This window comes from Prionailurus bengalensis, chromosome F2, assembly GCF_016509475.1.
Source record: "Prionailurus bengalensis isolate Pbe53 chromosome F2, Fcat_Pben_1.1_paternal_pri, whole genome shotgun sequence".
Classification (NCBI taxonomy): domain Eukaryota; kingdom Metazoa; phylum Chordata; class Mammalia; order Carnivora; family Felidae; genus Prionailurus; species Prionailurus bengalensis.
This window is the reverse complement of record NC_057353.1, coordinates 67,056,972-67,071,024: the sequence shown is the minus strand read 5'-3', so window position 1 is coordinate 67,071,024 and position 14,053 is coordinate 67,056,972. Positions and strand designations below refer to the sequence as shown.

At 41.3% G+C, this 14,053-nt stretch overlaps 1 protein-coding gene across 1 annotated transcript in view; it reads left to right on the top strand.

Moving 5' to 3' along the window:
* Positions 1-11,927: 11,927 nt before the first annotated feature.
* ANXA13 (annexin A13) overlaps positions 11,928-14,053 on the top strand; it is a 51,620-nt gene continuing 49,494 nt past the window's right edge. Inside the window, exons 1-2 of the mRNA XM_043601703.1 lie at positions 11,928-12,033; positions 13,419-13,541. Of these exons, the coding sequence (XP_043457638.1) occupies positions 12,019-12,033; positions 13,419-13,541 (138 nt within the window). The 5' untranslated portion in view covers positions 11,928-12,018. The remainder of the gene's footprint in view (positions 12,034-13,418; positions 13,542-14,053) is intronic.

The window sequence follows — 14,053 nt, the reverse complement described above, 5'->3', positions numbered from 1 at the left end:
TAAAAAAACATATACTGTAGTCCAAAAAGATAGCAACTGGACAAAATGGCTGAAATAGATTTTAGAATCATACAATGTGTATCTTGGTTCATCTTCAAAACCAGACTAATCTTTCAAACTAGAGGTTTTTCATCAAAGCTGGCCTTACAGGAGTATGTAATGTATGTACTACTGTTTTAAGACAATTAGTGAGTGAGTATGTGTTTTTGTATGATTGAGCCCATTCATAGTAAGTCTAAACTCATTAGGATTAACGTACCCATGTAGACAAGCACGTAGATATTAGCTCAGTTGTGAATAGAAAATTCTAATTTGGGGCACCAGGGTGGCTCAGTCGGTTGAACGTCCGTCCAGACAACTTTTGATTTCAGATCAGGTCGTGATCCTAAGTTGTAGGATTGAGCCCCATGTCTGTCTCTGTGCTGAGTGTGGAGCCTGCTTAAGATTCTCTTTCTCATTCCTTCTGCCCCTCTCTCCCACTCGTGCTCTCTCTCTCTCTCTCTCTCAAATAAAAAAAAAAGATTAAAACAAAGAAAAATCTAATTCAATAAATTCGGTGTCACCCCTCAAAAACAAAACAAAACAAAACAAAACAAAACAAAACAAGAATAATGTCCAGATTACACAGGCCTCACAGCAGGACAACCTCCACGTAGCACTTTCCACATCGTGTAAAATGATGCTTACGTGTCTCTTCAGCAATTGTGCAGTGACACCAGTAACGTCTTTATCACTTATATCTTTAGCATTTGCACAGTGCTCAGCATATAGTAGGGAGAGAGTTGGGTTTGGCAGACATTTATAAAACATCTTGTGTTGTCAAGTTGAATGAAGCCTAGGGGTGGGTGATAATACCTCTAATTACCAAAACCATGAGTCAACTCAGTACTGTGTGCTTTAACAAAACTCTCTGTAAGAGTTCTCCAGAAACCAAAACAAAACTTTTATTGAGAGTTCTCCAGAAAAACAGAATCAATAGAAAATATACTTATCACTGACCTATACACACATACACACTATTATATTATATATTATATTATATTATATTATATTATATTATATTATATTAATTGGCTCACACAGTTATGGAGCCCAACATGTCCCACAAGTTGCCCTCTGCAAGCAAAGACTTAGGAAGCCAGTGGTGTAATTCAGGGCAAATCCAAAGGCCTGAGAACGGGGAGCACCACTGTCCAAGGGTGGAAGATGGACATCCCAGCTCAAGAAAAAAGAGCAGAAATCAGCGCTTCCTTTGCCTTTTCTATGTGGTTGGGGGGGAGGAGGGGGAGCACTCAACTGATGGGATGATGCTGGTACTCACCTCAATGAGGGCAGATCTTTACTCAAGTCTACTGAGTCAAATGCTAATCTCTTCGGGAAACACCCTTCCAGACCCACCCAGAAATAATGTTTTGCTAGCCATCTGGGCTTCCCTTAGCCCAGTCAAGTTAAAACATAAATTTAAGCAGCATACTTTCCAACCCAAACTACACTGACTTCTGGCCTTCCTCTCCATTCCAGTCCTCTCTGGCCTCGCAGGCACCTAGATTCTCTTCAGCTACCACAGTATAATCTTACCTGGGGTGGTTGCTGTGGACAAAATTCTACCAAATTAAAAAAAAATCTGCAACATATGCAATATCTATAATTAGCCACCTGGGGTTTCACTATTGTTGACCTTGAGTGATGTCCACATGTCTATACAATGCGGTTGATTTTTCTACAAGGTTTTTGTGTATCTTTTCAGCCAAATAAAAATGTTCCTTCTAATAGTCTTTATTGTGGTAATTAGTTTTAAGCACTTGCCTCAGTAGGGCTCCCTTCAACCACCAGAATTCTCCTGATGACACTGAATCAACAACAAATGAATATTATTACATAGAAAAGGATTAGAAAAAAATCCGTATGGGATTTTTATATTTGCTAGCAGGGCGGGGGGGGGGGGGGGGACTGTCTTTTTCAATTCTTACCACCATTCATTTTGTGCATCTACTTAGCACATAATCACTTTGTCCATGTGTTGGTTTTCTCAGCTAGCTCTTAAACATCCCTGGGTGATTAGCATCTGGCTAGGTATCTTCCCTCACTGCTAATTTAAAAGGTTTCATGTTTTCTAGCCACTTACCATGCACCCCAGAAATGAAATACAAAATTTCAACTTGCTCTTCTCAGGGCGGGGCGGAGTGGGGGGTGGGGTGGCTGATAAATGTGAGTGGAATGAAAAGGGGGAATTTTAAAAATGAAATTGTGGAAAATAAAATACATCGTTGTACCTAATTACTAATTAAATTCCCCGTAACACTTGATTCCATTGTTACTCTGAGAATTCCATCTCTGTAAGTAGTCTTGACTCTCAGGAAAGGTTAGCAAGACTTAGTTATCCATTAAAAAGTGATGTGTAACCTTTATCACTTCACCCTTGGCAACTGTGTTTTCTATGGCATATTGGTCAGCAGGTGATTTATTAGCTTCCTGTTCTATTAATTATTTATCCGCTATTGCTATGCATAACTAATATTACAATGTTCTATAGCATTTATTTAAAGATAGATCTTGAATATTCGAGAGATCTGAAATGCAGGCTGAAAACAATTTTTATGGCACTGCCGTAGTCTACCTTTTGCCATGTGTACATCATCAAACAAAGTTTACAAAGCTCCTGAGGGGAGCCCACACATGTTGCGGTCCTTGAAAGAGCAAAGGGCCTCGGAACAAATAACTTTCAATATGTACCTTCTTGATAAAAAGCTCAGGTCTTGAAGTCAGCCAGGAAAACAGAGCCAAAATGTGGGGGGGGGGGGGGGGGGCGGGGAGCAAAGACATCTTATCTCAGGTATCTTAGTCACTGTGTACCTTATAAAGCAAAATTTGATTTCTAACATGGAACAGGCTTTAAAAGATGGCATGAAAGTAATAGGAGTCTGCTCCTAATAGGCCACTGCTTGGCCCAGAATCACGAAACGAAAAGTCAGAAATAAAAATATTCTTTTGCACATTAACGCAGGCAACGCTAACAGATTAGCAAATCTTTGGAACAACACCAACAAAAGTTTTTTCACTGATGCTAGTACATTTCAGTAAGAAAGGACTAAATAAATTGTCCCACCTGAAATCTTATAATCAAAGTAGTCTTTGATTATAAGATAGAAGGAACCTTACAAGGTACTGGTCTAACCCCCTTGCTTTACAGTTATAAACACAAAGGGCCATAAAGACAAAAGCTTACTCCAGAGAAGCGACATGGTGCAGAGTGCCTTGAGGGTGAGGTGGCCGGGGACAACTATATGTCCTTCCATGATCTTGTGAGACATTATCTGCTCTACTTGAACCCAGTTAGACCGACTCTGACTGTAATCAAATCTCTTTACACAAATTAAAATAAATTTACTAATCTTTAAAAATTAAATTAATTCAATAAGAATCTATTTATTATTAATTAGTCATTAAAAACTAAAACTGAGGAAAGATGGCTTCCAGTCAGGTGACAGGCATATTCCTGAAAACCTGTAAGGTGCATTTGTACAATTAAAACGTATTTTAGACACTTTGTTTGCTTCATATTGCTCTCAGGTGCATTTAGCATCGTTAACTACTTTCCCTCTTGAGACATTCTTGCCTTTTGAGACATCACAGTCTTCCAGCTTTGCTCTGCTCTTAGTCTCTGCTGCTTCTGTCTCTGTTCCTCTGATGAACCTTCTGACGTCTTCTCACCACCCTCCAAATGTGCTTCCCAAGTCCTGACCTCAGCTCTCTATTCTCTTTCTGCTTCCTTTGCCCACACACATCTCAAGACACTACCATCCCTCTGTGTGGATGGATCAAACGGCTCCATCCCTGACTTCTCAGCCAAATCCAGTGCTCTTCCTCCTCCTGCCCTCGAAACTCTTCTCTCTGCAGGCTGTCTGGTACCTGGGTGCCCACATTGCCTCCTAGAGCAGCTCCATCCTACACAGTTCCATAACTAAAGATGGCAGCACTGAACACCCGCGACTCGCACTTGAAATCTTGGATTTTCTTCCATAGCTTCCCCTTTGCAGGGAATTCAAGGGCAGGCATTCCCATCTAGATGAACTTCCCAAGCTCCTCAGCTTGCCCTTGCCCCTCAACACAGCCTACTCTGGCCACCTCCTGCTCATTCCCTACTCATTCACCACTGCCAATGCCATCCCCTCCATGCCCTTCCCCTCGAGGCCCTTCCAGCCCTGGCCACTCCACATTCCCAGAGTGAGGCCCATGACCCCATGAAAGCCTCCCTCATTCCTTTGGGTTGCCATTTCTTCTTCCCCAACTCCTGTAACCTACTAGTTACAGAATGGCCTGTATTAGTCTGTATTCGTCTATAAGAGTCTATAATATAGTCTGTAGTAGTCATTTCGTACATCAATGACATCCTGGTCTCCTACTATTTTTTTATATCTTATTCCCTACAGAAAGGTAATGTTAAGTTTTTGGAGGGAAAGCACCTTGTTTTCTACCTTCCTTTCTTCTGCCCCATGGAGCTTAGCACAGCGTTATAATTCTCCCAATGTAGCAAATGATACATGTGCTAATGAATGAAAGTGGAGTTCTGAAATGCTGCAGTGTAGGCCAAACGTGGTGGCTCATCTTCACGGAATGACGGACAGTGGAGCCCTGTCTATCAGCCAGCACTGAAGCAAAGCTCACAGGACAAAACCCACAGGAAGGATGGAGCCATTAGAGAGGGGGCATTGCACGGGTGCATGGGCAGCTGTTGAGCATGTCCCTAGCAGTGGCCAACCACAGGCAGGCTGCCCAAGAGGATGCATAAAAAGTTGTACCAGAAGTGACAGCTCCAAGGGAAGGGCACTTTGTTCCTCTTTTGGAGGCTCCGGTGTTGCATCTCAGCCTCTCACTGGGTTCAAAATACTCTGGGCTACTGTTTCCACCTCTCTTCCCATCCTCAGGATCTCTCCTGTTTCCCTTTCATTGTCTCCTCTTACTTCCTTGATGCTGCTCTGTTGGCCCTCTGCAATGGACATCTCTTGCTTTGAGCAGTCTACCATCCATTCACCCTTCTTTCATTAAGAGCACACAAGTTTTCTCTGGGTGCCCACCCCTTCTTCCACTCTCAGACCACAAGGTTTGGGTGGGGTTGACTCCTCTCTCAGCTCTAGAGGTGACGTGAAATCCAGTCCTCACTACGTCCCCCCCAGCTACGGTGGCCAGCTCAGAGAGAGTATGAGTACTAATTGGCACCAGGGATTCAGATCAGGATGTGTATTTGAATTTGGAGGAAAGGAAAGTTCTCATTTTCTTTTCACTGGATTTGGAATTGTGAGGAAGAAAATGTGGACCCACCGACAGCCATCTTGCCCTTGAGAAGGAGGATCCCTTTGAGAGGGAAGCAAGCAGAACTGAGAAGTGAAGAGAGACCATAGATCCTGGGGATATATATTGAGTAGCTGGATCCTACTACACCTGAAGCTAACTAACTTTTCCAGTTGTGCGAGCCAATAAATTCCTTGTTTGTTAAGTTATTATGAGCCAAGTTTTGAGTCACTTGTAACCCAAAGAGTCCCAATAGGTCTTCCTAATTGTTCGTAGTATTTTAGGTCTGGAAGTAAATGTAGAGATGAGTTCAATCCTTACATTTATATAACAGTAACCGAAGAAACGGAGAGAGCGTGACTCTAATATGAGCACACTCCTAAGTTGTAACAGAGACCACCCTAGACCCAGGTCTTTGCTCTCCCAGTGCCATGGTGCTTCTGCCACAAAATGCTCTATCAAATCGAGGCATTTTTTCTTCCATGGATGTTCTATTTCCCCTACTAGAACATAAGACCTATGTCCTACATTGTCCACATGTCCTTAGCTTAGCACGGTATCCTGCCCGTGGCAAATGCGCAAGTACAGGTTAGCCAGTCACTGAGTTAAGAAGGCTTTTTATACCTTGAGATGTTTGTTTTTATGCTTGCCGGACAATGTGTTACTTTCAGGGTCTTTTTTTTTTTAAGTTTTTTTTTTTAACATTTATTTATTTTTTGAGAGACAGAGAGAGAGCCTGAGTAGGGGAGGGACAGAGAGAGAGAGAGGGAGGCACGGAATCCCAAGCAGGCTCCAGGCTCTGAGCTGTCAGCACAGAGCCCCATGTGGGGCTCAAACTCACCAACTGTGAGATCATGACCTGAGCCGAAGTCAGATGCTTAACGGATGGAGCCACCCAGGCGCCCTGCAGGGTCTTTAGTACTAGAAAAGTAGAAGAGTGTAGAAATACAGCTGTTGTCAGCAGCTGTAATCACTGCCTGCAGATGCCAGTGTTTTTGTCTCAGTCAAGTAGCCATTCCACACAGACAATGCAAAGACTCGTCAAGCAACAGGCGTGTCTCTGCACTTGAAAATGTATGAACTAATGTGGAGGGAAAAACAACGACAGACAAACACGCCAAAAAGACAAACATTTTCTGGCTTTTTTACGTAGAGGAAAATATCAGTCCAAAAATCAACAGTAACGTTTGGGTTCTCTCTAAGTGACCAGACGTCCATAAAATACTGCTAATTATCCCTGTAGAAATGTGCGACTTGACTGCTATCTTTAGAAAAGTAGCCTCTATGTGCTTTTGTTATTTTAATGAGCACGGTAAGCCTACAAAATAATCTGAAATACTTATGGCCTTTTGATTACATACTATGAAATTCTCCCAAAGTCTTTCTAAACGGAAATTTTATTAAATACAAATTCTACAGCACAACGTGTTGCGGTAATCGCAGCAGCTGGTGAGTTTGGGGTTTGTTTTTGCTCTTTTAGAGGTTTTATTAGTTTCCCAAGTCTACTATAACGAAGTACCACAAATGGGGTGGCTTAAGATAACAGAAACTTACTGTCTCACAGTTCTGGAGGTTAGAAGTCCAAAATCAAGGGGCTGGTAGGGCCGTGCTCCCTCTGAAACCTGTAGAGAAGAATACTTCCCTGCCTCTTCCTGGCTCCTGATGGTGGCTGGCCGTCCTTGGCGTCCCTCACCTTACACCCTAAATCCCGCCCTCTGCCTCCATCATCACATGGCCTTCTCCCTGTGTGTCTGTGTCTTCACGTGGTGCGTTCCTCTTCTTTTTTTTTTTTTTTTTATTTTTAACATTTATTAATTGAGAGACAGAGAGACACAGAGCATGAGCAGGGGAGGGGTAGAGAGAGGACACAGAATCTGAAGTAGACCCCAGGCTCTGAGCTGTCAGCACAGAGCCCCACACAGGGCTCGAACCCACAAACCGCGAGATCATGATGTGAGCCGAAGTCAGATGCTTAAACGACAGAGCCACCCAGGTGCCCCTATAAATGACCTTTTTAAAAAAATGTTCGTTTATTTATTTTGAGGGGGGAGGGCAGAGAGAGAGGGAGAGACAGAGAATCCCAAGCAGGCTCCATCCATGCTGTCAGCATGGAGCCTCACACGGGGCTCGATCTTATGGACTGTGAGACCATGACCTGAGCTGAAATCACGAGTCAGACACTCAACCGACTGAACCAGCCAGGTGTCCCATAAATGACATTGTTAAGAAGTGTTAGAAGCTTAACCTTGGTGGGTGATACAGAAGGAGAGACTTTCTTTGACAAGACTGATCTATGACTTGCTATGGAGACCCATAAGGTTAGAAGGAGATTAGAACTTTGGCTGACATCACCACTTTGAAAACCACCGAAGTTCGGGGCGCCTGGGTGGCTCAGTGGGTTAAGCGTCCGACTTCGGCTCAGGTCATGATCTCACAGTTCGTGAGTTCAAGCCCCGTGTCGGGCTCTGTGCTGACAGCTCAGAGCCTGGAGCCTGCTTCACATTCTGTGTCTCCCTCTCTCTCTGCCCCTTCTCTGCTCATGCTGTGTCTCTCTCTGTCTCAAAAATAAATAAACATTAAAAAAAAAAAAGAAAACCACCAAAGTTCACGAGATGTAAATGAACAGACCTAGTAGAGGTCTAGTAGAGAAAAATATGAGGCACCTGTAATAATTTGGAATCACTAAATCTGTAAGATGATAGTAAACCAAACAAACAAAAACCCTTCCCTCACTGTTCTGTGCCCTCTCTCCTAAAATGTCCGCTTACTCTTCTTTCCCAGGCAGATCCTCTCCCTTCCCGCTGGGCCCCCAACCATGACGACCTCCCAGACATGACGTGGGGTCACAGGGAATTCCCTTTCCTTCCTCCTGCTGCTCTTGCTGGGAATTATTCCAGCCACCTTCCTGTGGGCCCATCCAGCTGGGGAAGCAGAAAGAAGATGACACTAGAACAGCTCTGTTCCAGTCAGATCCAAACTTGAGCATGGGCAAAGTGAAATTATCAAGACGTGGCTATAGTGGTGGCATTCTAGAAAAATAAAAGGGTCTGTCAACTTCTCACTTGGCTTCTAAGCTTTCTATCTCACCTCCCTGGGGCCATAAACTGTATCTCTACTGTACCAGTTCCTGTGAGCCCTAAACAGAACTTATCTCCACTTCGATCATTGCACATGAAATTGCCCTGTTCCTCCTGAACTTTGAGCTTTGACAGCCTGGGGTAAGGGAGGAAGGGAGGGAGGGAGACTTCACTGATCAAGCACTCTAGGAAGGGTTAGTGACGCAGAGGGTGGTTCCAAACCAGCAGAGAGACATGGAGCAAGACAACTTGTCCCTGAAAAGTCTGGGGCTGGGAGTCCCAATTTGGGCTACAGAGCCCAAATTAGACACTTCAAGCCCAAAACCATAGAGAATGGTCAAAGTCTAAGTTGCTAATTCATGTCTTCTTGTCATTCCCCTCCCCCCACATTCACCGCAAATTCCTGGAGGAGGGTTTTGTCTTGTTTGTCTCCTGCACCTGTCCCCCCACCTGGCGCATTGTAGAATCCAGCCTCACTCACCATCTTTCTTTTCCTGCAATTAGCAAAGCTCTTTCTTATTTCTGATCCTCAGCGTAAACTACGAGCATCTGATTTAGAACACTCTCTTTTCAAATGATGGGTTCCTTCTCATCCTTTTGTTCACAGCTTAAATGTTATCTCCTTGAAGAGCCTTACCTCTTTTTAAAGTAAATCACACACACACACACACACACACACACACACACACACACACACTATCCTCTATCATAGCATTCTGTTGATTTTCTTCACAGGCTGTACAATATGTTGTAATGGTTTGTTTTTTGAATAGCTCCTCCATTGGACTATATTCTAGGAAGAGAAAATTCAAATCTATCTTGCTCCCCGTTATAGTCCTACCAGTTAGCACATCCAAGGCACTCAATAGATAAAGGTGAGAACAAAAGTATAAATATATACAATCAGAATTTAATAAACCTACCAGAATTTTTAACACTATATTATATGGGAGTTTAGCATAAAAAAATGGAATCTTGAAAAAAATAAATAAAGATGGAATCTTGGGCTAGATGAGGAACGATGAATTATTTAATAACTATCTAGGCTTTATTGAATAACCAAAACTAAATCTGAATCCATTCTTTCCTTATTCTACATCAAGTCAATTACAATGGATCAAAGATGTAAGCCTTTAAAAAAGAAGCCATTAAAAAACTTGAAGAAAGTGTACAAGAAGTTTTGATCATCTCAATGTAGAGATGTTTTTCTAAGCAAGTCAATACATCCACAAAAACTAACGCTTTTTGCACTCACACATATACGCACAAAACACACTCAAACAGAAACAAAAGACGAACAACAAATTGGGGGGAAATAATTGTTACATTTGACAAAGGCCTAGATCTTATTATAAAATGTTGTTATAAATAAATAACGAAAAGACTTATAACTCAAAATAAAAATAAAGGACATAAGCAGACCACAGAAAAATTCATGCAAATGACTTTTAAGGGAAGTGATATATAATATCAAGAATATCAAAAGAATGTAAGTGAGGGGCGCCTGGGTGGCTCAGTCGGTTAAGCGTCCGACTTCAGCTCAGGTCATGATCTCGCTGTCCGTGAGTTTGAGCCCTGCGTCGGGCTCTGGGCTGATGGCTCGGAGCCTGGAGCCTGCTTCCAATTCTGTGTCTCCCTCTCTCTCTGCCCCTCCCCTGTTCATGCTCTGTCTCTCTCTCAAAAATAAATAAACATTAAAAAAAATTTTTTTAAATATATTAAAAAAAAAAAGAATGTAAGTGATCAATGACTAAATTCTGCTCCTGAGAACAGTATTACACTATATGCTAGCTAACTAGAATTTAAGTAAAAATTTACAGAAAAAAAATTAAAATGATGCTATATAGAAACAAAAAGAATATCAAAAGAAAGGAATGTACATTAAACACTGAGATAACCATTTTTCATCTTTGAAATTGGAAGAAATGAAAAACTCTCATAATATTTAGTGTGGCCAGTATGTAGAAAAATATGGACACTGGCATATTATTTTAGGGGGATATACATTTTGTCTTTAGAAAGTCAGTCTCTGGGGTGCCTGGGTGGCTCAGTCTGTTGAACGTCTGACTTCGGTTCAGGTCATGATCTCACAGCTGGTGAGTTTGAGCCCCGCGTTGGGCTCTGTGCTGACAGCTCGGAGCCTGGAGCCTGCTTCGGGTTCTGTGTCTCCCTCTCTCTCTGCCCCTAACCCATTCACATTCTGTGTCTGTCTCTCTCAAAAATAAATAACCATTAAAAAAAATAAAAATAAAAAAGTCAGTCTCACAAAATAATTAAATTAATTAATTTTAAAAAATGAAGTCAGGCTCATGGGTTAGCTGGACTTTGAGAGTAGTTCAATGTTTCAATACCTGTGCAGAGGACAGCTGGGCAAGATCTGTCAGAATTATAAATGCATTTACTCTTTGTCCAGCAATTACATCTTTAGATTTTATTCTAAAGATAAACACGCACACACAGGCAAAGATGTATAAATGAAAATACTCACACAAAAAACCCAAAATGACCTTGAAGAGTGGACTGATGATGTAAGGTTTGGTTCATATTCATAGTAAACTACTATGTGGTCACTGAAAAAGAAATGTGTCCGTGTCATATTATGTCTTTAGTATATGAAGCATACAAGGCATGGAAAAGAATGCATTGTATAAACCCACGTGTTGACAACAAAGCAAAACAAAACCAAACAAAAAAACACAGTCCAGAGAAAGAAAGAAAGAAAGAAAGAAAGAAAGAAAGAAAGAAAGGTAAATAGACAGGCAGACATGGCTGTGTATGCAAACAATTTCTGGAAGGACTCACAAGAAGCCACCCGGAGGAGGGCCTGGGAAGTCAGTAGGTTTACTTTTCACAGTACCTTTTCACACTATTAGAAAAAAAACTACCATCTGCACATATTACTTTTTAATTCAAAAACCAGCTAGATTATAAAGATGATGTTAACATAACTCAATGTTACCCTCAAAAAGATTCTGTGTAATAATAATGGTGATATTAGTAAAACGGTAAGATTTTTCAGTCTTGTTCGGTTAATGCTTTTATTATTACAAGCTATACAATTTTAAATAAACACCCAAAATAAACAAATTATGACCCTTTCAATAATCCAGAAGTGAGACAGGTTTAGCCCTTTAGTTGAAAAGCAGCTCTCTATTCAACTTAAAAAGCCCATACTTGGGGCGCCTGGGTGGCGCAGTCGGTTAAGCGTCCGACTTCAGCCAGGTCACGATCTCGCGGTCCGTGAGTTCGAGCCCCGCGTCAGGCTCTGGGCTGATGGCTCAGAGCCTGGAGCCTGTTTCCGATTCTGTGTCTCCCTCTCTCTCTGCCCCCATCCCCCGTTCATGCTCTGTCTCTCTCTGTCCCAAAAATAAATAAACGTTGAAAAAAAATTTAAAAAAAAAAAGCCCATACTTGATGTATTAATAAATATTTTATTTTAAAAAGATGGTCTACAAAGTAGCTTGGGAAGCTTAAGCTCATTTGTAGCTCTCACCACTCCCTACCCATCCCCAATAATGTATTCAAATTCAATGCCAAAAGTTACTTATTAAACACAAGAGATATTACACCCTGGGAAAACTATTATAAACTTGGCCTGAAGGAGACCTGATCTCTTAATGAAATACAGAACAACTATCTTAGAAAAACGAAAATGGGCAATCGTCATGTAAGTATTTATTGCCTTTGGGAATCAAACAAAGTTTTCATTTTAGTTAGCATGTGGAGAAATTTAAACTATGAAATCATGATTAATAATTTTGCACTATACCATTGTGATTACTCCTTACTGTTGGTTTTCACAACAGCATACCATGCTTTTAAAATGCATTTGGAATATATTTTTTTCTCCATTGGTCAAAAATCTCTTAGGAGAGGCTAAAGAGAAGTATTTAAAACAAGATAGTAAACAGTGCCCCACAGAGAGCAAATGGTGAATACGTGTTTGTGGAATGTATGATTAAAGCTGTTAGTTGTAGCAAAGTTGCATAAAATCTGGTAGGCTCTGCCCATAAGGGTTTTGTGGGGACGACATGTTCATGTTACAAATATCCGTAAACCAAGGTAAGAGTACTCCTATGAGGCCAAGGCCATATAACTTGGACTGAAAAGTGAAAATATTATTTCTAAGCAGTATTAGTTCTAAGCAGCATCAAATATTCAGATATTTGCAGATATCCAAGGAATGGACTTAACATTTAGGTTTTTATTCTGAAATGTCTACGCTCATGTGAATACTGTGTCTATAAACTATTAATGGCTAAAAATTGACTAAAATACTACCATTTGAAACCAACGATACACAAGGCAGGTCTGAGTTAAATTGTGATTTTTTTTTTTAACATTGAAAAATGTATATCTAAAACTGTTGCAATAAAAATTTTAATAAGGTTTTACTGCACCAACTGTAGCTTCCCCTGGCAAGAAATGACTTATTGTATGTAAACTAGAAGCAAAGACAAAAAAATTCAAAAATGTTCTGTAAACTATCGCTTTGTTTATGAAGGTTTTTTTCCCTTTGCTATAAACTAAATTTGCACTCAATGGTTGCAAGCCTACAAATATCTTCTTTGGGGAGGTGTTATATTTAAAATCTTCTGTAGATAACATTTTCTTGCCAGTCAAGATTATGAGCCTTACATTCAGTATATCTTTCAGAGAAACTGAAGCCTACTTTTTTTTTTAAGTTTATTTATTTATTTTGAGAGAGGCAAAGACAGCGTGAGTGGGAGAGAGGCAGAGAGAGGGAGACAGAATCCCAAGCAGGCTCTGCACTCTCAGCAGGAGCCCAATGCAGGGCTCGAACTCATGAAACCGTGAGATCGTGACCTAAGCTGAAACTGAGAGTCGGGCGCTTAACCAACTGAGCTACCCAGCTGCCCCTGAAGCCTACTTTTAAGATATTGCTGAGAGCCATAGAGGGCCTCAGGAATAAGTGGTCCCTGGCATAGCAGTTCAGGAGGACATTTTCATCTTTTGAATGTCAACCCCATGGGGCCTCTGGCTTGTGTGAGTGGTCTAGCATTTTTATGTATCTCTTTTTTGAATCTTCAGAGCCAGTCTTACTCCCTCTCAGAAGGTAGTCAACATTTGCCCAAAGGGGACATCCAACCCTCGGCAGCCGTGAAGCCTCTCAGCCACGCACCAGGGAATGGAGAGCCAGAGGCCCAACAGCCTGTAAGCACTGATTTTCCCTCCAAATCATAGGTATGACTGGGCTCTCTCATGGGCCCAGTATTATTCACCAATGACTTGTCACAGTGGATCCTCCACAATCCTCTGGCCTGAAAATGTCATCATCAGGCATTACTTCCAAGCAAAGAAATCTTTCCCCACACAAACAAATGTCTGTTTCAATGTTTGTCGCTAATGTAAAAATGTAATCTAGGAGCTCAGTTTCCATTCCCATCGGTGTCCCCTTAACAGTGCCTTACAATGGAGAGCATGGCCAGTAGGACATTTTAGAAAATACTAGTGGAATTTAACATTGCACAAGGAATGAATATGTTCTAAGACTGTGTTTCAAAATAAGTAAATGCAAAACCTTTTTGGACAGAAAACTGTCCTGGTAATGACTTGAATACTCGTATTAGAGAGTTACTTGAACATGTACAAGCTTCAAACTACAATGCTGGTAGTTTTGAAGCAGTTACATAACCAAAACAAATATATAAAATTAAATACTAGTA